At 45.5% G+C, this 23,264-nt stretch overlaps 1 protein-coding gene across 3 annotated transcripts in view; it reads right to left on the bottom strand.

The window, feature by feature from the left end:
• Positions 1-23,264, bottom strand: part of ZFP64 (ZFP64 zinc finger protein) — a 75,843-nt gene that overhangs the window by 9,631 nt on the left and 42,948 nt on the right. For 2 of the 3 annotated variants that reach the window (XM_004282909.3, XM_049700015.1), the window contains exons 6-7: positions 1,895-2,044; positions 1,663-1,725 (exon numbers count right to left, since the gene is read on the bottom strand). In XM_004282909.3, coding sequence (XP_004282957.1) covers positions 1,663-1,725; positions 1,895-2,044 — 213 coding nt within the window. Of the gene's footprint in view, positions 1-1,662; positions 1,726-1,894; positions 2,045-7,688; positions 8,426-23,264 lie in introns of those variants that run through there. The other variant, XM_033411216.2, reaches the window with a different exon arrangement.

Raw genomic sequence — 23,264 nt, 5'->3', positions numbered from 1 at the left:
GCACCTCTGGCCCCCACCCACTAGATGGCAGTAGCACCGCCCCAATGGAGGATTGCTCAGTTATCCTCAGGGCAGAGTCACCCACTTTGAAGTTGCCTAGCCAGGCCACCCTGCTGGGGAGGAAGGGGGGGTCATCTTTGTTCAAATGGCTCCCACAGTCTGCGTGCTCTCACCGGCATCATCCTGGCAGCCTTGCCTTTCAAGGCTTCACTAGGAGGTCTTTCACGATCCACCCTTCCCAGGCAAAGTTGACCCTTTGTTCTCTAGTTTCCATAGCACGACGCCCATTTCCAGTACAGACTGGTTGTCCAGAAAGCTGTCTTCTTAATGATGGAGCTTCAGGGTTTTAGCTGGGCGTATGGCTGCCCTTCTTGAAGCCATTTTCCAGCCCCCTTCGTGCCTGATGTGGCCACGACTGAGTCTGCTCATTATACCGCTAAGTCACAGGGGATGCTGCTTCTGGGGCATGACCTGAGGGGAGGCACGCTGTGAGCCCTTCCTCCTGCTTCTTTTTTCCACTGGTTGAGAGACTGAGTTCTAGAGCAGCTGCCTTGGACCAGGAGACGAAGCTGTATGTTTAGGCTGCCAGCTATTCCACCAGCTGTGGACTATTTACTTCTTAAATTGTACTTGAGAAATAAATCTGATTGTGTTTCAGTCACTTAGTTTGGTTTCTCTGAGAGCAAAGACATCAGTATCCCAACTCATACAGGCTACTGTAGAGTCTACACTAGAGACCAGAGGTTGGCAAAGTTTATGGAAAGAACCAGAGAGTATAATACATCTTAGGCTTTAGTGCAACGTGCAATCCCCAGCAACTACTCAATAACCCCACTGTAGGGCCAGAAAAGTTATTTTTCATAAAATTGTTAATGTGTAATGGGCTTACTGTTACATTATTGGTAACAAAGCAGCCACAGATAACAGTTAGACAAATGGACACGATAACAGGCCGTACGCAGTGTGCAGAACCTGGTTCGTGATCACGCATTCCTTTGCTCCAGCACGTATGGTTTCTCTGTATTCTTAGCAGCTGGTTGCTCTGAAGGCACCTTCGAGAAGCAACTTCACTGCTCTTATCTAAGGTTCCTATGACCACAGGGCCTCTGTGTCCCCCTCCCCTGCCTCTACCCGCCTCCCCAACTTCACCTCACACCCATCCTGCTTCTGCTCCCTCCAAGCCTTTGCACCGCGGTTCCCTCTGCCTGGAACCCTTCCTTCTCCTCATCTGGTTACTCAGCCATCTTTCTGTTTTTCTCTTTTTTCTTTTCACCATGCAGCACGCAGGATCTAATTCCTGGACCAGGGATCGAACCTGCGCCCCCTGCAGTGGAAGCACAGAGTCTTAACCACTGGACCGCCCGGCAAGTCCCTTAGCCATCTCTCATAGTTTAACTTGAGAGTCTCTTCCTCCGAAAAGCCTGTCATGACCAGCCTGGATCAAATCCCCTACTACAGTCCTGGTACTTTTCCCCTTGCCTGTTAGTTACCATTATTGCCTTCGTGACTTTTTAGGTCCCAGACCCTCCCACTAGACTAAGTTTCATGAGGCAGAGAGACTGTTTCTGTCCTGCTTGCCACTATATGCCCAGCACTTCGTTCATATCCACATCCTTGGGTTTTTTCAACACTCAAGTTTTGAACAAATGAATGGATACCTACCAGTGTGGATTCTTAGATGGCGGTCCAAATCTTTCATGCCATGAACAGTTTTGAAGTGGCAACCTAGAAAAGAAAACCAGGTTCCCTTAATATAAATAACCTCAAAGAGGAAAGCTACCAGGAATCTGAAATTCTGGCAAGTCACGTGCTGAGTCAGTGAGCGAACGGATGCTGAGCTCCTGTGACCGAGCCCCGTACAGAGAAGGGTTCAGCGCCTCGAGTTTACTCTTACCTGGATAGCAGCAGTTGAAGGTCCTCTCCCCAAGGGTTGCTGTTTGTTCCTTTGACTCAGAGGGAAGAGCTGTGACAGGGGCTTTCTGGGTATCACTGCTATCAGCGGAGGGACAAGTTGGTTTTGGAACATCATTATCTAGTTCTGAAGCTGAAATTGAGACAATAAGAAGTGTTACTTAATTTCTCAAATATGAGCACCACGGTAAGTCTTACAGCAGGTTTGGGCTTATTTCACCTACCACCCCCCGCACCCCACAAAAAAAACAAAAACAAAACCCCAAACATCACAAGTTAGAAGCCATGCACACTCTGGTCTTAACAATCCTCTTCCTCTTTACCAATTTCCAGGAAGTACCGGGGACAAAGGAACACGGTATCGTGACAGGGACCCAACTGCCAAGATCCAGACTGCAAAACTTTGCAGCAGTGCTTCTCGAACAACGTGGGGAAGACCTGGTACATAGAATAATTTCCAATCCGTCAGACCAGTATTTTTTTTTTTTTTTTTTTTGCTGTACACGGGCCCCTCACTGCTGTGGCCTCTCCCGTTGCGGAGCACAAGCTCCGGACGCGCAGGCTCAGCGGCCATGGTTCACGGGCCCAGCCGCCCCGCGGCACGTGGGATCTTCCCGGACTGGGGCATGAACCCGTGTCCCCTGCATCGGCAGGCGGACTCTCAACCACTGCGCCACCAGGGAAGCCCAGACCAGTATTTTTTATAAAATAAAGACAAATTATGAGAAAAGTGGAATAAGACAATAAAAGCCCAAACATTATTAGATATGACAGAAAGGTGGATGTCGAGCTGTCTTTAAGTGCTTACTCTCCACTTCCGAATTTATTTTGACTCAACTCAGTTACAGGTCACAGACCACACTTCAAGTGCCACTGCTTTCCAGGACAAAATGCCACTGTTTCAACTTGAAAGATGGAGGAGGAGAAAGAAAAATCAGAGACTAAAAGATTTGAGATGGTCTGTAGTATCAGGACCTTTTTGGATCCCGATTTAAACATATTGTAAAAGCCATTTAAGACCATGGGAAGTGCAAACACTAACTGAAAGTTTGATAAGGGAATTTTTTTTTTATAAAGGTGTGAAGATGAAATTAAAGTTTTAAAAAGCATTCTAATAGTTTACAAATGGCTGTTTATAAATTGTATATGTCTGATGTGCTTCCAAATAATCCAGGGAGGGGAATGGCTGCACAGAAGAAACAAGACTGGCCACTGTAACTAGTTGTTGAAACTGAGCATCTAGTCCACGAAGTTCACTGTATCATTCTCTCTGTTAGTAAGGCTAAGCTAGGTGAAACTGCTGTTTCTGTGGGCCAAAATGATCGGATAATTTCATAGGGTTCAATCTAATATGCAGGTTTAAAATTTTCTATAACAAAGCCTAAGTACTCCTAGAAGATTGTAAAGTGATTTCTCTCCAAATAGATTTAAGACCAAGGTAAAAAGAGGTGCTGTCAATATCTTAAGTTTTTTTTTTTTTTTTGCGGTACGCAGGCCCCTCACTGCTGTGGCCTCTCCCGTTGCGGAGCACAATCTTAAGTCTTAAAAAATCTATTAACTAGTTTATGAATTACAGGCCAAGGTCAGGGACTTTTGGCCCCAGTTATAGAAGGTGGATTCCATCTTTCTTGCTAGGTTTGTTAAGGTAAACCTTCTTACCACGAGAACCTGTAGAACACACTGATAAGGGCTTCAGTTCCAAGCGTAGGGTTTGCTTAGCCACGTGCTAGCTGTGTGACTATGGGCAACTTAAGTAAACTGAGGCTCAGAAAGGTTATCTGTAAAAAGGTATCACTGACCTGCCTCAGAGTTAAGAGATGAACAATGTAGATTCTTGGTACAGCGCCCGGCCTCCACTGAGTCAATGCTATTACAGGGCTTCAGGTAAAGGACTGCAGCTATCACATCCAAGTAGCTGTGGTGCTTGAAGCCCCTTAACAGGGTCTGAACAACTGACCTAGTCCCATAGCTTTCAACTGGGGGCCATTTTGCAATACCTGGGGACGTTTTTGATTGTCATGATCACGTGCACACGTTTGCGATAGTGGCACCTAGTGGGCAGAGGCCAGGGACGTTGCTAAACATCCTATGATGCACAGGACGGCCTCCACACCTACATCAGAATCACCTGAATTGCGGCTTAAATGTAGTTTCCAAAGCCTCATCCAGACTTAACTGGGGGTGGGCCCAGGAACCTGCATTTTTAAAGCACTCCAAGTGATATCCTCATACTACTCTTTAAGCCTTTGCTACTCAAACGGTGGTCCTCAGAGCACTAACATCAGCATGACCTGAGAGCTTGTTAGAAATGCAGAACCTCAGGTCCCAGACCTACAGAATCTGCACTTTAACGAGATCCCCAGGTGACGCCTATGCTCATTAAAGTGGCAGAAGTGTAACTCCAAGCCAGCACTACTCAAAAAACCTGTGCATCACAATCACCTGGAGGGCTTGTTAAGGTACAGGTGGCTTGGGCTCCGCCTCTGCCGTTCCTGACTCTAGGTCTGGAGTGGGGCTGGCAATTCTTCATTTCTAACAAGCTCCCAGCTGATGCTGTTGGTCTGGGGACCACATTTTGAGAATTTCTGCTCTTCCAGAAGAGATACCGGCTCGGAAGAGATGCTGCTCAAGGCCGCAGGGCTAGATGGTTTCAGCCAATTAGAACCCACACTTGCCAGATGTGAAGTCCATCGCTCTGCCCCTCAGAGGAAGACACAAAACCTAGCATTGTTTAGCAATTCACATGTTAAAGAAAGCCATTAAACTATTGAGGGTTTTTAATCCCACAGAAACCAAGGAAGACTGAAAAGCTGAAATCCAAGTGAGAGGCTGTAAAGCACAATGATTTAGCAAACTGACTGGGAAGCCAGGTGATAAGTTCCAAATTCCAATTCTATCCTTTACTAGCTGTGTGACCCTGAGTGAGTTACTCAACTTCCCTGTTCCACAGTTTCCAAATAGGTAAAATGAGGATGATGGCCCCCATCTCACAGGTTTAGATGAAGATTAAGTTCTTTAATGTATATACGTAAAAGAACCTTATACATAAGTCAGCACTATATAAATGTAACTGGTTTTATTCACTGATGCGTACACACACGAGCCACCGGATTCTCAGGGAGTGGAAAACACACTGAGCAATGCAAGTTTGAGGGCTTGAAGGTAGAAGGGAGATGGATGGGTTAAAGCGATCAGAAAACTGTGCCCAAGGCTATAAAGGGTCACTATGGCAGACTAAGGCAGATGCAGAGCTTCTAAAGGCGCCTTCCTCCTTCAATTTTAAGCATCCAGGAAAGCAAGGAAGGTCAGAAGCCTACTCTCCTGAGAAAGGTACAGCTGGGGCAGAGGCCCTTCTAGTCTGAAAGATGGGGTTGGGGCCACATCTGACAGAACTCCATTTAGCACAGCGGCCATTTTAACCCTTTGTTGATGTTCCTTTGGTAAGGCTGTTATCCTGCCCCTCTTATGATTGAAGTCTACCAACTGACCTGCTCTGTTCTGTCTCCTCCAAAAGCTAGGTGAGTTGCAAAGCCATCTGCAAATTAAGAGTGGCCCAACTTTAAAAAAAAAAAAAAAAAGGCGGGCTTCTAACTCAGCATCATAACAGACCTAAAACGCATGGAGGGGGAACATCAGTTGCAAGGCTGCTTTTCCCCCCAGCGGCGGCTGGTGTTGAGGTGCCCTGGCACCCACAGTGCTGCACAACACACAGCACCCTCCCCAACCCCTCCAAACACAGGGCAAGGCTCCAGGAGGTGCCCTCCAAGCGCTGTCTGCAAGAAGGAAAAGCAGCCCATGGCACTCACTTTGCACAGCCCGGGTTTACTCAGGAATTGTCTTTTATAATCGCTTCCCCCAAAGACTCAACATCCCCAAATACCTCCCCAATTCTTTTACAGAGGATCAGGAGAAGCCTTGCTCCCACCGCAGGAACCCCACCCTAGGGTTAGGGTGGAACCCCACTCCGGTTCCACCCAGCTATCGCCACTCTAGACCTTGCGCACAAAGACAGGATATTTTGGTTATAGTAGTTCCATCCAGCCAAGCTTTAGGGTTTTTTTTTTTCTTTAAAGAGACTTTGTTTATTGGAATAGGTAACAGAGCGTTAATAGGTATAATCCAAAAGTTACTGTGAAAAGTCTCCAACCCCGCTCCCCAGCTCCCCAGTTCCCTCCAAAGGCAATGTTAAGAGTTTCTTGAAACATTTTGTTTAGTTAGGTATTTATCTAAAGGGTTGGTCTTCTTTGGTTTTATCTTTAGGACTGTATTTAAAACTAAAGCGTGATGCCAAACTATTAGCTTAGGAGTGACTTTAAGCTTCTGCTTTCCTCCACCACCTCCTTGGGAGCGTAGCAAAGCCCACCAGACAGACCTGCTGCTGGAAGTCTGATCCTTCTGGCAGAAGAGACTAGATCCCCCTCTCCCTTTCCGAGCCAGGAAAATGCTCGGAAGGGAGAGAAGAGAAGAAAGTTCTGCTAAAACTCCTCTCACTACCCCCTTGCTAAGCAAAAGGCAGCAGCGACCCCCGGGCGGGAGGGAAGGTGGCGGGCAGAGGGACCGTCAAGTAGGAACCTAAATTGTCTTACCTGAGTGCAAGATAATCAGAAGGGGAAGCGCCTTAGAAATGCAGAGTCCCCGACTCCACCCCACCCCTGAGATTACAGCAGCGCAGGGGGTGGTGGGAGCCTGAGAATTCAGCGACTTCTCGAAGCTCCCTACTTGCAGGCTCTTCAGGAGCAGAGTCTCCAAGGCCCACCGGGTAAGAAATACTGCCCCGGGGCCTAGGGTAGTCCGGGGTCCCTAGGCTTCTCCCGGACCCCCTCTAGCCCGGTGGCAGCCGGGGTGAGCCTGTTGAATCCCACCGCGGCACCCTGCTCGCTCCCCGCCCCCAAACGTGGCTCCACTTCGCTCACAGTAGAAGTCAAAGTCCTTATCGGAGCCCGGGGCTCCCGTCACTTCTCAAAACCTCAATCGGACGCGCCTCCAAGCTCCAGCCTCGCTGACGCCCGAGGCCTCTGCACTTGCTGTTCCCTCTGCCTGAGTGCTCTTCCCTCGGCCATCTCCACCGCTCGCTCCCTCACAACCTCCAGTGTTACTCGAGGCTGCCCTCCACAGAGAGGCCTTCCCGGGACAACCCCCTCCCAGCTTGAGGTTTTCCCCGGCGCTCCGCGCTAACACACCTCACGTGCCATCTTTCTCGCCTCCACTAGGCCATAAGCTCCAGGAGGGTCGGAATTCTATCCTCCTTGTTCGTTGCTGTGTCTCTCCAGCACCTAGCCCCAGGTCCCGGCAGAAGCTCAGACATTTTACAGACATCTCCCCCCATCCCTCAAGAAAACGCCTGGGGCGCGGGTCTCGGAGCGCCCACCTTCCAGGCGCTCAGCTCCAGCCCAGCGCCAAGGAGGTGGGGCACCCGGGTGCCGGCGCACCCCGAAGACAGCCTCCAAAGGGGTCTCAGAGCATCCTTCCAACGTGTTCGGGAGATGAACCGTCATTTCACAGCGCTTGGGGGGAGGGGGAGTGGATGCAGGAATCCCCTCGGGGAGCGACGTAATTTACCCGAGGAGAGTGAATTTACGAGGTGTGTGTGTGTGTGTGTGTGTGGGGGTGTAACTTACCAAGGTGGGGTCAGCAAGGCCCGAGACCCAGAACTCGGGTTGGAAGCTTCACCCACCCTTCCACGCCCGGTAGCCGGGACCTCGCACCCGCGCGGCTCTGGGGAACGTCCGAGAAACTGCCTCCAGCCCCCCGGGCCGGACGCCCAAAGCACTACTCACCCGGCTCCCCCAGCACCTCCGGGGCCGCCTCGGCGAACTCCTGGCGCTCAGGCTGCGGCTCCTCGGAGCCGAGATGCTGGGGCCTGGCCTGCTTGCGCCGCGACATGGCGTGAGGACCAGGGCTCTGGCGAGCCCCTACGAGCGGCCAGCCTCACACAACCAATTCCCGGAGTTCGGAAATTACCCCCTCCCTCGGCCGGAGCGCGCATGTCCCGGCAATTCTGCTCCTCAGCTGAACAGGGCGATTTATCAAGAGCCCTGACGGCTGATTGGCCCGGAGCCAAGACCTCGGGACTCCAGGGGAAGCGCAGTCCACACCCGGGAAGCCCGCACCACCTGGGACGCTCGTTAGAAATGCAGACTCTCGGGCTCCACCCCAGGCTCGCTGAATCAGAATCTGCATTTTAACAAGCTCCCCAGGTGATTCGCATGCACATTTACGTTTGAGAAACCGTATCTGCATTTTAACGAGATCCCCAGGTGATTCGTTTGCCCATTAAAATTTTATAAGCACGGCTCCCCTCCAATTTAATGTGCGCGCGAATCACTGGGGATCTCGTTAAAATGCAGATTCTGACTCAGTGGGTCTGGGGTGGGGCCTGAGCGTCTGTATTTCTAACGAGCTCCCAGGTGATGCCTTTGCGGCTGCTGCCGCAGAGGCTGCGCTTTTAGATTCCGGCTTAATTGGTCTGGACTGAAACCTGGGCATTGGTGTATATATATTTTAAAAAGCTTCCCCAGGTTATTCTGAAGGGCAGCCAAGGTTGAGAAGCACGACCTCCACTCGTGGCTGCATATTCGAATTTAAAATTTAAATGAGGCTAGTGCGTCTCCAACGGCAGGGTGAACTTACTGGTCCTGGAAGAGTTGGTTAAAAATGCAGATTCCGGAAGTTTTGGCTTCAGGCGGCGGAGCCCAGGCATCTCTATTTCCATGCAGCATCTCTCCCCCGGCCCCCGGACTCTGGCGCCCGGGGTCTGAGACCACACGGAGGAAAGAGGCCTGGGGCCGACAGGGGCGCGGGCCCCGCCCAGCAGGCGACTGAGGCGTGGTCCTCGGGGGGTTGAGCTAATTGGCGTTTGTGCTCAGACTGGCTGGGCCCTTGATGAGACCCGAGGGGACCCCTCCTTGCACCAGGTAAACGACATCCAACAGGGAGCAAGAAAGCCACCTACAAGCCCCAGATGTTTACTTTCTTCCATTGGGGAGTTACTTAAGGCGGGGCTGTGCCCCAAGCTTGCCCGAACCTGAGAGTCACGTGGGGGCCTTGGTTAAAAAAGACCCGTGTTCAGCTCTGAATCCGTGGGGCGGGGACTGGGAATCCGTATTTCTAACATCGCCGCGGTGAGCTTTTCTGCCGTGGCTTGCTCCGGCCCTGTGGGGTTTCGCAGCGTCCTGTAATTCACGTTCTGTGAGGTTACCCTTGACAAACCCTAGGGGACTGTCTGCAAGAAGAGCATTTTTATATTTCTTTAAAAAGGAGCTGTTTTCCTCAAACTTCCCGTTGATTTTCAAGTTGTGAATTGATTGTGGGAGGGGGGAGGTGTTTGTGTAAAGCCAGGTGAAGTCACTCAAGGTTAAATTTTCGAGATAAATTTTTAAAAAGCAACTTTTGAAGTTTTCTTTGGTCTGTGTGTATATGTGTCTAGGTACACATATATGTAAAGCCATTTCAAAACATACTTGTGTGCTTCTGTTTATCGTGTGACCTTTTGGAATGTCTCAGAAGGATCTCTAGCGGCCAATGGTTACCTCTGGGGAAGTTGATGAAGGAAAAGCACCCAGCCGGGAGGTTGGGAGGCATCTGATACCCGCTTTTTACTACTTGAGGTGTGTACCTGTGTTTGTATTTGCTATGGATAGAAATAATTTCTTCAGCTCAGGTGCACACAACTGGATTAACCAATCTTTGGTACAAGACCCGTTGTCACCCCTGATCTGTCGCTGACCTGTATTTGTCTGGTTGGTTGTTTGTTGCTTGGCTTATTAAGATATAATTAATACCAGGGAACTCACTGACCCAAGCTAGGACCTTAACCATAACCTGCATTTCTCATCTATCCCCCTTCATCCCCTCCTCGAATTTAATAGCCATCCACCTAAACCCTTCATTCTTCATTCCTTTGTTTTTTTTTTTTCTTAGCAAGTCTTTTTTGCACCTACATGTATTCCTTAAATTTTAATTTTTAAAGAACTTCATGAAAAGGGTATGTAATCTTCCAGTAATTACTCCTCCCCCGCATTTATTATATTGCTAAGATCATCCAAATTATCACTGTTGTTCAACCAGTTTGACTGATGTGTAATATTCCATGGTGTGAAAATATCACAGTTGGTTCATCTGCCATCCTGTTGATGGGCACTTGGGTTGTTTCCCTGTCTTTGCCACGTGAATAATGCAGCTATGATCTTTCTAAAAAGTGTCAGTTTCTTAAATGAATGTATACATTGGTTGGATTTTAAGTGACTATGTAAGAAATGATGCCACAGTGGAGGCACCAGTCTACACTTCCCCCAGCAAGGAAAGAGGTACCATGGAGTCAAATCCTTTACCACACTCCATATTGTCAGATGTCTTAATTTTTGCCAATCAAATTGACATACAATGATATTTCACTACGGTTTTGATTTGCATTTTCCTTGAATATATTTCAACAAAAGGCAAAGTAAATTATCAATATTTTCTACAAATATAATGACAGCAACAGATTAAAACTTGCTTCCTTTTTTGAAGGCACTGTTTTAGTATTTTACAATACATCCATTCAATGTTATGGTCCTAAGTTAAGTTTATTACCATGTTTGGTTTTAATGGCTTGATTTCAAGGGTTATCACTGAAAAACTGAAGAGAAAAAAAAAAACCTCACAGGATATATAGAAAAAAACAAAGTATCATTGGCTATGCTTAAATCATGGTTCTCCCTTTTTAATCCCATTCGCCAGTTACACAAATTGACTATTTTCTTTGAAATCCAGCTCGTAAATTTTCATTTCCCCTGATAATCAACCTGGGGCTTCTACAAATTAACCTGAAGAGGTTAACCTAAACTATATCTTTTTTTTTTTTTTTTTTTGCGGTACGCGGGCCTCTCACTGTTGTGGTCTCTCCTGTTGCAGAGCACAGGCTCCGGACGCGCAGGCTCAGAGGCCATGGCTCACGGGCCCAGCCGCTTCGCGGCATATGGGATCTTCCCGGACCAGGGCACGAACCCGTGTCCCCTGCATTGGCAGGCGGACTCTCAACCACTGTGCCACCAGGGAAACCCTAAACTATATCTTTAACAACTGGATTTCAAACCCACTGAAGCTCTTTATTTGGAAGATGTTTAAGCAGATTAGGAAATTCTGTTGCCAAATTTAAACACGCAGATAGAGGTCTTTACAGGTGACAACTTTTCATTATTTTCAGCAACAAAATCACCTCACAAGGGAATCATGGCCAAACATGCATTTCAAATACTCACTCCATAGCATGTTTCTCTTGGAAAGCATTTTCTCATTCTTTATATGTATATCACCCGTATCCTGATTTTTTTTTTTTAATGGTTGTTAGGTAGTTCCCTTTCTTCAAAAAGAAAGTCAATAAATTTTCAATGCTTGTCCCTTTGTAAAAGAAAAACGGAGTATATTTGTAACTTTCATAACTTAAGTATTTTGCCAAGAGGTGAAGTGTACCTCTGAATTATACAGAAGATTCTCCCGGTCATTCGACATCTTACAAAGCATTACAAAGATTCCAGAGGCAGTATCATGTCATTACGAAGCACATGGACTGGGGCCAGCCTGGGTGAGAATCCTGGCTCTTTTACCATGTGACCTTGAGAAAGCTGCCTTGTACCCCAGTTTTCTCTTCAATAAAATGGCGATGCTAATACAGCCAGGGTGGTTGTGAGGATGAATGAATACATATATATAAAGTACATGGAACAATGTCTACTACAGAGGCAGCACTCTGTAAATGTTATGTATAAGAGTAGGGTAAGAGTTACAGTTATCTGTAAAAATAGCTGATGCTCATCTAGAATTGGTGGTTCCGGGAATTCCCTGGTGGTCCAGTGGTTAGGATTTGGCGCTTTCACTGCTGAGGGCCCAGGTTCGATCCCTGGTTGAGGAACTAAGATCCCACAAGCTGTGCGGCAGAGCCAAAAAAAAAAAAAAAAAAAACAGAAGAATTGGTGGTTCCAATGAACTTGGGACAGATATTCTGTTTTATGTGGGAATAAACTGGAAGCACACAAGCCTGTACTGGCATTACCCAACCCTTCTGAGTTGCAGACTTCCATGCCTTTATACCAGTTTCTCTATATATACTAAATGAGCACTATAATATTATTTAATACTGGTCAAGTAATTGCTTTCTTTTTTAAGAGAAATAGATAAAAACATAATTGTCTCTCTGATTGTCCTGGGCTTCCCGTGGGGCTGAGCACCTTGCTTGGGTCGTGTTCTCCTAAAGCTACCTCACTGGACTTCTGTCGTTACCACCTAGTATTTTCCGCTGTGGATACAGGAATGAATCAAGAAATGTTTATCCTGGTAAAAGTGATGCCTCAGTGGGGCGTAAAGCTAGACAGGAGCAAATCTCATTTCTTCATCTGCCGAGAGTTCATTTATTTGTTCATCTGACGATAGTTTGAGTCTAGACTGTTGCCTGGCTCTGTTCCAGGTGCTGGGTATGGAGAGATAGGCAAGACACACAAGATCCAGCAGGGCAGTCAGAGAAGGAAGGAAAGAACGAGTGTGCAGGTCATTTCAAATAGGGGTGGGGGCCACGGTCAAGGTGAAACGGGGGTGGCGAGATGAAGAGTGGTAGTAGGGGCGGTACCTGAGTTTCGCTAGAAGTGACCTTTGAGCTAAAACCTGAATATAATAGGCAGCCCTGGGAAGAATCAGGGAGAGAACGTTCCAAGGGAGAGAAAACCATAACAGCAAAAGCCCCCAGGAGATCAGCTTTCGTGTGTTTGAAGCAAAGTAAGAAGATTCAGTGACTACCTGGTTTCCAGAGAAGAAAAATATGCCTGTAAGAATTTGAAAAAAAAAGTCCAAGCTCACTTACGATTAAAGAAGTGCAAGTTAAAAATACATTGAAGCGCTGTTTTATATCCTGTCTGAATAGAAAAGATAAACACAACCCCACACATATTAGTAAAAGTGAGCGTATGCTATGATCCAGCTATTCCTCCCCCACTGCACTCCTCACACTGTGCATGGGCATCACTGGGGACATTGTTAAGATACAGATTCTGACTCCAGTGCTTCTCAAACTTTAATGTGCAGAAGAATGACCTGGGGATCGTGTTAAATGCAGATTCTGGGCAACAAACTTATAAGAGGCGTTCAGCATCACTAACTATAAGGGAATGAATATTCACCATAAAGTCCTCCTTTCTTTCGCCTATCAGCTCAATAAAAATTAAGACTGCTGATAACATCTACTTTTACTAAGAGTGAAGGGAGATTAGTCTTCTAATGCATTGTTAGTGGGAGTGTGAACGGTTATAGCCACTTTGGAGGGCAATCTGGCCATCAATCTTTAGATATGCCCTCCTAAGGGTTTATCAGTTCTGCTTTCCATCTCCTCTAGAGAAATGCTTGCACATGTGCACAAGGGGACGAGTCCAGGGATGTTTGTTGCAACACTACTGTCATCGCAAACAACTTGAGAAACAACCTAAGTGTACAACAATAGGGGAATGGTTAGATTCAACTGTGGTTTAGCCATACCAGGCAGCAAATAAAAGTAATCAGCCAGTTTTATGTTTATAGGGATGGCTAGAGCTCCAGCTATACTGCATTGAAGAGGAAAAGTAAGTTCTACATAGACATAAACACATATTCAAGCCCACATATGTTTTCAGTGGTGAAAATGAAAATCCAGAGGACAAAAGTCCTGGCAGGATGCACACCAGCTATGAGTTAAGCAAGGTGGCCGCAGGGAGTAGATTCAGAGGGGAAGGATTGGAGAACCTAAAATTTCCACAGGTATGCGTAAGAGAACTTTATCCTTAGTAACATTTTTTTAAAATAGGGAGTGTGTTCACATACCACTTTATGGTTAAAAATTAATCATTAAAATTACTAAATTATGGTTCTGTCATAAAATAGAATAAATTCTTTATGACTATAAAAAGAATAATGTATTTCTCTGTGCACTGATGGAATATTTTCAGGATGTATTAGGTGAAATATTTAAAGGACAGAAAAGAACACAAGTAATGCTGTTGTGTGTATGTGTATATATGTATGTAAATACATATATGTAACAGCATCTCTCTATATCAAATTTAACATATATACATCTACACACATACACACACAAACTTGTGAATGCAGAGGAGACCAGGTTGCTGGTAACATGAGTTAGCTCTGGGGACAGGACAGCAGTATTTGTGATGCAGTTGTCTGAGTGACGGACATCTTGCTATATACCTTTTTACAGTCTTTTAAGTTTGAAAATTTGGCACACATACAAGAATGTATAAAACATAAACGTGCAATTTAAGGAACAACACCTGAGTAACCATCAGCACCGTAAGATACAGAACATTCTTAGTACTAAAGAAGCCCTTCACATATTCCTATCCATCAGCTTCTCCTTCTTTCTGCCACCTTCTTCCACGATTGCTAATTTTGTGTAATAATTATTTAAAAATAGTTTTGTCACCTATGTTGCTTAGTGTTGCCACTTGTTGAACAGTATGACTAATTTTCCTTCACTTGCTCCTTTAAGCCTGTGAGAGTCAACACGTTGCTGCAGGCAGCTGTGGTTCATTCATCGTTACCCTGTGACTATATCACACTTCATCTACACCTTCATTGCCAGTGGGTGGTCTCCAATTTGTAATTAAGAGCAAGGTAGCTATGAACATTCTTGCACAGCTTTCCTGATTCACATGTGTAAGTTTCTCTAAGCCTAGGATCTGCATTTTAACAAGATCCCTTAGTGATTCTCACGCATGGTAAGTTTGAGAAATGCAGTGTGGGAGGAATGCCTGGATCGGAGCATATGCTTACGTTCAAATTTCCTAGGAAATGCCAAACTCTATCCCAATGTGGCCATATTAATTTATATTCCCATCAGCATATTAACTTTTAAAATTAAAAGAAAAAGCTAGTTAAAAAGTCACTAGGGCACAGTCTTAATTGAAAATGGAAATAACCACGATACAGACCCTCAGTTCTTCCTCTTCTTTCCCTTCTCCTCCCCCACTGCAGCCCCTTCCCTTCATGGATTAGAATTTGAAATGATGAGATGAAATACTGGAAGAGGATACTGTATAAGCAACAATGTGGATCAGGACCTTTATAGTGAAAACAGCCTCCAATTCACCTGCTAACACCTACAGATTTGGAAGTTCCTGAACTGTAGAGGAATGTTATCCAAGAATAGGAATTCTAAGCTTCTAGACGTGCGGCTGGGTGTGGCAGGCCTGAGCTGGTCAGTTGTCTTACCTACTCTTGAGAAAAATGAGTTTCCAATCCTTTTCTGGTGACACTGAAATCTCCCAGACCAACTGTCATTTTCAGGTTCTTTTCGTGTTCCATATCTACGGCATACGGTCTCCCTGACTGACATATTCTACCAGGGCTTGTTCCAGAACCATTCACTTGTTTACAAATATTAACTGGGTTCTATCTGGGTGTGAGGTATGATACTAACCTCTAGGAATGCAACAGTAAGCCTTCAAGGAAGTCACAGAGTAATCAAGAGGAAAAATAAGTAAACAGTTACAATACAGTGTGATAAAGACTCACACAGGCTGTATTAAAAAAGAAAAGAAAAGAAAAAAAGGACTCACACAGTGGTCAGGGAAAGCTTCCTGCAAGAGGCAGATTCATAACCCCAGAGGTGTAGGAAGAGCAGGTCTGGGGCAGACAGAGAAATGAGGTGAGAAGGGTCCCAGGCAGAGGGAATAGCTTGTGCAAAGACCAGCTGTGGCACTTTTGAGGAACCTCGGTCTGGCTGGAGGTGGGCAGAGTGCTGGAGACAGGACATGGGTAGGGAGTAGATGCAAAGGCTTTGTATAGCAAGAAGGGTATAATTAAACCATTTCCTATTTCTCCTTTCCCCTCTCTCCCTTTTAAACTTGGACACATCCAGAGGCAGATCCTAGGCCTGGCTTGGGAAGGTTACTCAACCTCTCCTAACCTGAGACGCAACAACAGTGGTGGTAGTGATGACTATGACGATGACAATGAGAAGAGTGAGTGTTCACAGAGGCTCACCGTGTGCTGAGTAGCATTTTAGAACATATTTTACATATATTATCTCACCAGAGTCCAGCTCTTCAGAGATGTGTGATTTTGAACAAGTCTCTTAACCTCCTCGAGCCTCAGTTTCCTCATCTGTAAGATGAGGATAATAATTCTACCTACCCCAAATGGTTTTTCTGAGTATTAAAATGGAAATATATATAAAGGGATTGACAAATAGTAAAGAATCAAGTTTATTAGTTATTATTATTTATTACTGGCTGCCACCTACCTACTACCCTTACACTATAATAACTTTAAAAACTAATTAAAATGTAATAACCATTATTCTATATTTTATTGAATACCTACATTGTGCCTGACTGGTTTGAGTGATAGATATACCCATCCTTTGGACCAGGATTTGGCAAACTATGGCCTGTGGACCAAATCTGGCCCACTTGCCTATTTCTGTAAATAAGGCTTTATTGGAACAGAGCATCATGCATTTATATGTTATCTATGGCTACTTTTGTGCTAGAACTACAGAACTGAGTAGCTACAACAGAGATGATAAATATTTACTATCAATTATTTCTGTTGAAACCAGCAACTCTTTCTGTTGCTTTATAGAATAAACTTGCTAACCCTTGCTTTTGGACTTATAACTTTGACCAAGGTCACAGGGTACTGTGATTGGCCAAGCATGGGATACGTGCCCTCCCCTCATGAAAGGGGTGTGTTAGCCCCATTTGAAGCATATAGGCTGAAAGAGGGGGTGGAGTGGATCCCCAAGGAAAGTCTGGAAAATGCGCAGAGAAGGAGGTAGTTAGCAGAGGGGTCCGAGGCTCAGGGCCTTGGCAATGAATATTCATGGCTTTGTGTAACCATGCTACCCTCCTTCCTTTGGGGAACTAGTTCTGGTAGGGGTGCCACTTATGGAAAGCCACTGATAGCCAGATGAGTAGGCCACCGACCAGGATGGGCTCAGCCTAACCCACTGTGTCTGCCTGACCACAGATGTGCTCTGGCCCTGGGCGCACCATTCCTGGCGTGTTTATGTCCAAAAGCAGAGACAGAAGGACTACCCTCTGGATTTGCCGCATTGGCTGATGTTAAGTTGGGGTTGCCAACTGTGCCCATAACTTTCTAGCAAGTTTACAAAACCCACCTTAGGAGGAAAGAATAAGAACAAGCAAAGGCCAGCAGTGAAGAGCACGATCATGAAAAAAGACGCTACACACGACCATCTCCCTGGTTTAGGTCTCAAGGTCCGGGGAGCAGCCCTGAACCCTGTGTTTCTTTCTTCGATTTTGGAAACTACCTAGTATCTGTCCAGGAAGTCTTCTTACTTCTGCTAGTTTTAGTGTGTTTTCTGTTCCTTGTAACCAACAGAGTGCTGGAAAAATGTGGGCAAGCCATAGAGAAAGGCCAGAGAGGACCTCCCCTCACCTAAAGTCAGGAGGAAGCGAAAACCCTATGGAAGGAGAAACCATGAGGTGTGTAAAAGATACAGAATAGAGCGCAAGGGGCCGAGCAAAAGGAAGAAACCAACCAACCAACCAAATGTGGAATAGCTGAGTTTCATTTATAGCAGAGAAAATACCCAAGAATTCCCAGAACTAATACATTTTAGTTCCAACTTCTGATCTCCTGCACACCTGGTGGTCAAACGTTTATTGTTACATTATAATTTTTTTTTTTTTTTTTGGCCTTGCCATGCAGCATGCGGAATCTTAATTCCCCGACCAGGGATTGAACCCATGCCCCCTGCAGTAGAAGCACAGAGTCCTAACCACTTGACCACCAGGGATTCCAAATGTTTATTGTTTTGTGTTGCAGATACCTTTGTACATTTCTGTTGTCACCTGGGTCTTATAGGCATTTAAGCCCTGGTTTAAAAGTCCCTTTAAGAATAAACTAGTTTTGGACTTTCCTGGTGGCGCAGTGGTTAAGAGTCCACCTGCCAATGCAAGGGATATGGGTTCAAGCCCTGGTCTGGGAAGATCCCACATGCCGCGGAGCAACTAAGCCTGTGTGCCACAACTACTGAGACTGCACTCTAGAGCCCGCGAGCCACAACTACTGAAGCCTGCGCACCTAGAGCCCGTGCTCTGCAGCAAGAGAAGCCACCGCAATGAGAAGCCTGTGCACTGCAAGGAAGAGTAGCCCCCGGCTCACCACAACTAGAGAAAGTCCGCGTGCAGCAATGAAGACCCAACGCAGCCAAAATTAAATAAATAAATTTATTAAGAAAAAAAAAAGAACTCGTTTCGGACTTCCTTGGTGGTGCGGCACAGTGGTTAAGAATCCGCCTGCCAATGCAGGGGACACAGGTTCGAGCTCTGGTCTGGGAAGATCCCACATGCCATGAAGCAACTAAGCCCGTGTACCCCAACTACTGAGCCTGAGCTCTACAGCCCACGAGCCACAACTACTGAGCCTGTGTGCCACAACTACTGAAGTCCATGCACATAGAGCCTGTGCTCCATAACGAGAGAAGCCGCTGCAGTGAGAAGCCTGCATACGGCAACGAAGTGTAGCCCCTGCTAGAGCCCCTGCCACAACTAGAGAAAGCCCTTGCGCAGCAACGAAGACCCAATGCAGCCAAAAAAAAAAAAAAAAAAAGAATGAACTAGTTTCACATGAGGTGACATGGGATGATTTCTGAATTTTTGGCCCTGAGGGAGGAGAGCAGAACTACTCCACCCATTCAGGGTGCCTGGTTTATGGAAAAAGTGTCTGGTACAGCAGAGTAGGTGCTTAATAAGCTTTTATGAATGGATCCTGAATGAAAGATATATTGTTAAATGAAAGAAAAAAGAAAGGCAAACGACAAGATGGTAAGTTGAGTAAGGGGCCGTTAAAAGGAAATCAGGAAAAAGAAGAAACAAAAACTATACATATAAGCATATGTAAACACGTGATTGCTTTTGGGAAGTTAGTTGGGGATCTGATGTGGAAAGGAGAATAATTTTTCATCATATACCATGTTGGAATGTTTGAATTTTTCCACTCTTTGCATGTATTAGCTTTTCAATTAAAAATATCGTAATGAGATATATGATAAAGCCAAAAGAGTAACATGTTAATGACAGAATCTTTGTGGAAAGAATGTGGGTGATCACCAAACATTTTTTTTCAACTTTGCTGTATGTTTGTAATGTTTTATGGAAAAAAAAATTGTTGGACATTTTTCCTTTAAGAAGTTCCCGTTCTATAATGAAGTCAAAGGCCAGCCCTGAAGCATTGGTACCCATCAGGCTCTCAGAAGGAAGGAGAATTCCCATGGTGGTGGTAGGGGCATCTTTCTGCTTAAAGGTGCCAAGCGTTGCACTATTAGACTGAAACCATCTGAGCTGGCTTTTTTTAAAAAAAATAATTTTATTATTTTATTTTTGCGGTATGCAGGCCTCTCACTGTTGTGGCCTCTCCCGTTGTGGAGCACAGGCTCTGGACGCGCAAGCTCAGCGGCCATGGCTCACGGGCCCAGCCGCTCCGTAGCATGTGGGATCCTCCTGGACCGGGGCACGAACCCGTGTCCCCTGCATTGGCAGGCGGACTCTCAACCACTGCGCCACCAGGGAAGCCCCTGAGCTGGCTTTTTAGCTAAGTGCAAAGGCTGAGTCTAAAGCAATGACTTCTACACTGATATGGCTCCCAATTCTGCCAAACTGGAGTCCTCACTATGGGTCAATGACAATAGAGCCCATCAGAGCTTCCCTCTTTGGGAGTGTATCAATTAGAGTTCATTGATTACAAGCAACAGAAACTGCTGGCCAGTTGAACCAGAACAGGAATTGATTGACTGGAGCATGTGAGGGACCTGAGAGCCCAGCTCAGGTGATGGGCAGAAAGTGAGGCAGGCCAGAACGAGGTGCCCTGCAAGGACGTCTGTTTGGGATGCTGCAGGGGAACATCTCTGATGCTGATGCTGGAAACCCCAAAGCTGGGCCCCACTGCTCCCAGAAACCGCCGCTGCTGTCATCACACTGTTTAAACCTCTGCTGAAACGCTGCTATTGTGGATGAATTTTAATACCACCCTGTGGTTTGTGCTGCTTGCTTGGTCTCAGGCAGGAATACCTGACTGGCCAAGCCCAGGGCTTGTGCGTGTCCTCAAGCTGCAAGGAAGTGGTGGGAGTAGCTGATGCTCACCAGCTTGTACAGTGGTGGGTAGGGCACTGCCTTCCACCTGGATGAGCACAGTGACAGATGCCTTCTACACAGGAAGCCGGTGGATCCTGAGCAGCCCTAATGATGACAAAGGTGAGCTATTGACGGCTTAACCAAAGATACAGAAAAACTGAGAAAGCAGGTCATTAGCGCTGCTACCTATATGGCTATGTTAATTGACTGCCTACTATATGCTATGTACTTAACCTGTATTATTATTTTTGTTTTTCTTTTTAAATTGAAGGATGGTTGATTTACAATATTGTGTTAGTTTCAGGTATACAGTATAGTGATCCAGTGTTTTTGCAGATATATTCCATTATAGGTTATTACAATATAATGGGTACAGTTCCCTGTGCTATACAGAATATCTGTGTTGCTTCTCTATTTTATTTTGTATCTGTTAATCCTACACCCCTAATTTGTCCCTCCTCCCTTTCTTTTCCCCTTTGGTATCACAAGTTTGTTTTCTGTATCTTAACATGCATTATTTTATTTAACATGTGTTATTTAATCCTTCTTTACAACACTATAAGGTAGGAACTGTTATTATCCCCATTATATACCTGCTTCTCCCAGAAGAAGAAACTGAGGTTCAGAGAGGTTGGGTCACTTGTCTGGGTCATATCTCTGGGAAAATATGGAGCTGGGATTTGAACCCACCTTCTTCTGACTCCAGAGCCCTTGTTCTTAACCACTACCATCCACTGTTCCACTTCTCCATGGGCCTGCTGTACAACCCAGGCTTGCAAGGTCTTTGAATGACAATACTTACTCACCTGCTTACAGGTAATCTGGGTGTATCTATGCTGTCTACACTGGATTAGGTGGAAAGAAGCTCTGTAAAGATGACTGCCGATTTGCTAACTTGCTTCTTGCATTAAGAACTTTAATGCTGAAAAAAAATTTAAGTTCTCATTGAGCCTTCAGCATACCAGTCTTACAAATTAATCTGAACTCTGCGAATCTTTCTGAAGACACACGGTAACTTAGAGTTAGCTCAAAGTGAATGGAATCCTATTTAAGAAAAGGTGTAAAGTCTCTTAAAAGCTGAGGCATCTCCAGCACTTTATTCCTCCCATGTATGTTCTCTTGGAAGACACTGAGTCTCAGAGCCAGTGAGGAAAATGTTGCCTCTAACAAAAGATGCCCTTATGGAGACTAACAGGTCTTGGGCAGATTGGGTGGGGAGTCCTCTGGGCAGGTTTTCTTTCTCTCTCCTATGAAAGGGAACTGACCAAAAATTAAAAACAAAAAAAAAGGAAGAAAAAGGATGCAAGACAAGATGGGAAGAAGAGACCTGCTGGATTTGCATCCAGATTTTACAAGGACAAATACTTTTTTCATCATACTTGTGTTGAAAGTGATTTTAAAGTGGTACTGCAGGGAAAACATTATTTCACGCATTCAAGTAAATGCTAAACACTGGAAATGGCAATTCAGTAGACAATGGTAAGTTGAGTACGTTTACTAATAGTCTCCTGTATTAGTCAGTTTTTGCTGCATGACAAACAACTTCAAAATCTCAGTGGCTTTCGACAACAAATATTTATGTTATTTTTTATGTGTCTGTGAGTCATTGTGGCTCTACTGGATTGGGTTGAGGTCAACTCCATGTGTTTGCTTGTGTCTCCTTGGGTGTTTTGCTACACACAGCATGTTCTTCTCATGACAGGTCACGTGAGAGCAAGAGGATGAGCCAAACTGTATAGACACAGTTAAAACCCCTCTTCCCATTGGGTCTACTGTATTCCACTGGGCAAAGCAAATCACACAGCTTCACCCAAAGTCAATGGGGCCAGGAAGCCACTCTACCCACCATGATACCAATGTGCAAGGGTTGATAAGTATGATTCTGTACCAGGGAGGGAGTGTTGGGCTGGAAACAGAAATCTAATCTACCACAGCCACTAACACTGAAAATAGGAATACAATCACACAGCGAAGAATAAACAGATGGATAAAGACTTGATACATTTATAGTAATAAATTTATCTCTAAAGCATTAGGTCAAAACCCAAACTCTGATCAGCTCTGTGGCATGTGACTCGTTATTTTTCTTGGAAAACTGACTCATGGGATAGGAAACTCTGATCTTTGACTTGTGTTGTGTTGCTGCATTCCACCACTAGGGAGAAGCATTAGGCATTATTTTACAGCTTCTGGGCTGGGCCTTCCATCGGTGAGGGTGGTAAGGGCATACTGGAGGCTACTTATACCTGCTCTCCCAGCATAATTACCCATAGTGCTTGCCACCCCACTCTCAAAGGTGTCCCAGTCTGATGTCCCAGTCTGGATGATGGACTATATGATCACTTTATATAAATGGTATAAATGTGGTGCTGCTTCTCTAGAAATAAACAACCTTCCCAGGAGCTAACATTCTCCAAGGAGCACCTTTTTTTTTTTTGCCTTTTCCTTTCTAGAAAAATGCTCCGATTACAAATGACCTCTCTCCTCCAGGGCTTCATGTGTTCCAGCCCACCTTAGAATGCTCACCCCCCATTTCTCTGTTCCCAATTTCAATGATCATTTTGACTTTCCATAGCAGCCTCCCCTGGGCCCTTCAAACCTGGGTTATATGGGTTCCCTGTCGTCCTGCTATGTCCCCCTGATAGAGCATTCATATACTGTGACAAATGTTTATTTGCCCATCTGCCTTACTAGTCTGTGAGATCCCAGAGGGCAAGGACCCTGCCTGCCTTGTGTCCCTACCATCATATGCAATTAGTATTTGCTGAATGAATGCAACTGTTGTTAATTGTTTTACTTATTTTAAAATATGGCAGAATACAAAAAACAGAATCATACTGTTCCCAACCCCACTTTCTACCAGTTTCTCTTTCTGTTGCTCATTTTTCTCTGGTCACATTAACCTCAAACACCCCAGGCACATTTCTGTTTTAGGGTTTTTGCATTGGCTGTTCCCTCTGCCTGGAACTCTCTCCCTCTTGATATCCACATGGCTCCCTCCCTCCCTCATTCCAGTCTTAACTTCTCAGGGAGGCCTTCCCTGACCATCCTATATACAACTGCAACCCCTCTCCCCTATCAAACCCTGCCCCCCATGCCACAGCACTTATCCTTCTAAGGCACTGTAAAATGTACATACGTGTTTTGTTCTCTATGTACTGTCTCTTTCCCCACACTAGAAGGTAGACTACAAGGGCAAAGATCACTCTTTGTTTGCTCTTGATACCTCCCAAG

This window comes from Orcinus orca, chromosome 16, assembly GCF_937001465.1.
Source record: "Orcinus orca chromosome 16, mOrcOrc1.1, whole genome shotgun sequence".
In the NCBI taxonomy this organism is placed as follows: Eukaryota; Metazoa; Chordata; class Mammalia; order Artiodactyla; family Delphinidae; genus Orcinus; species Orcinus orca.
This window is presented reverse-complemented; position numbering and strand designations above follow the sequence as displayed.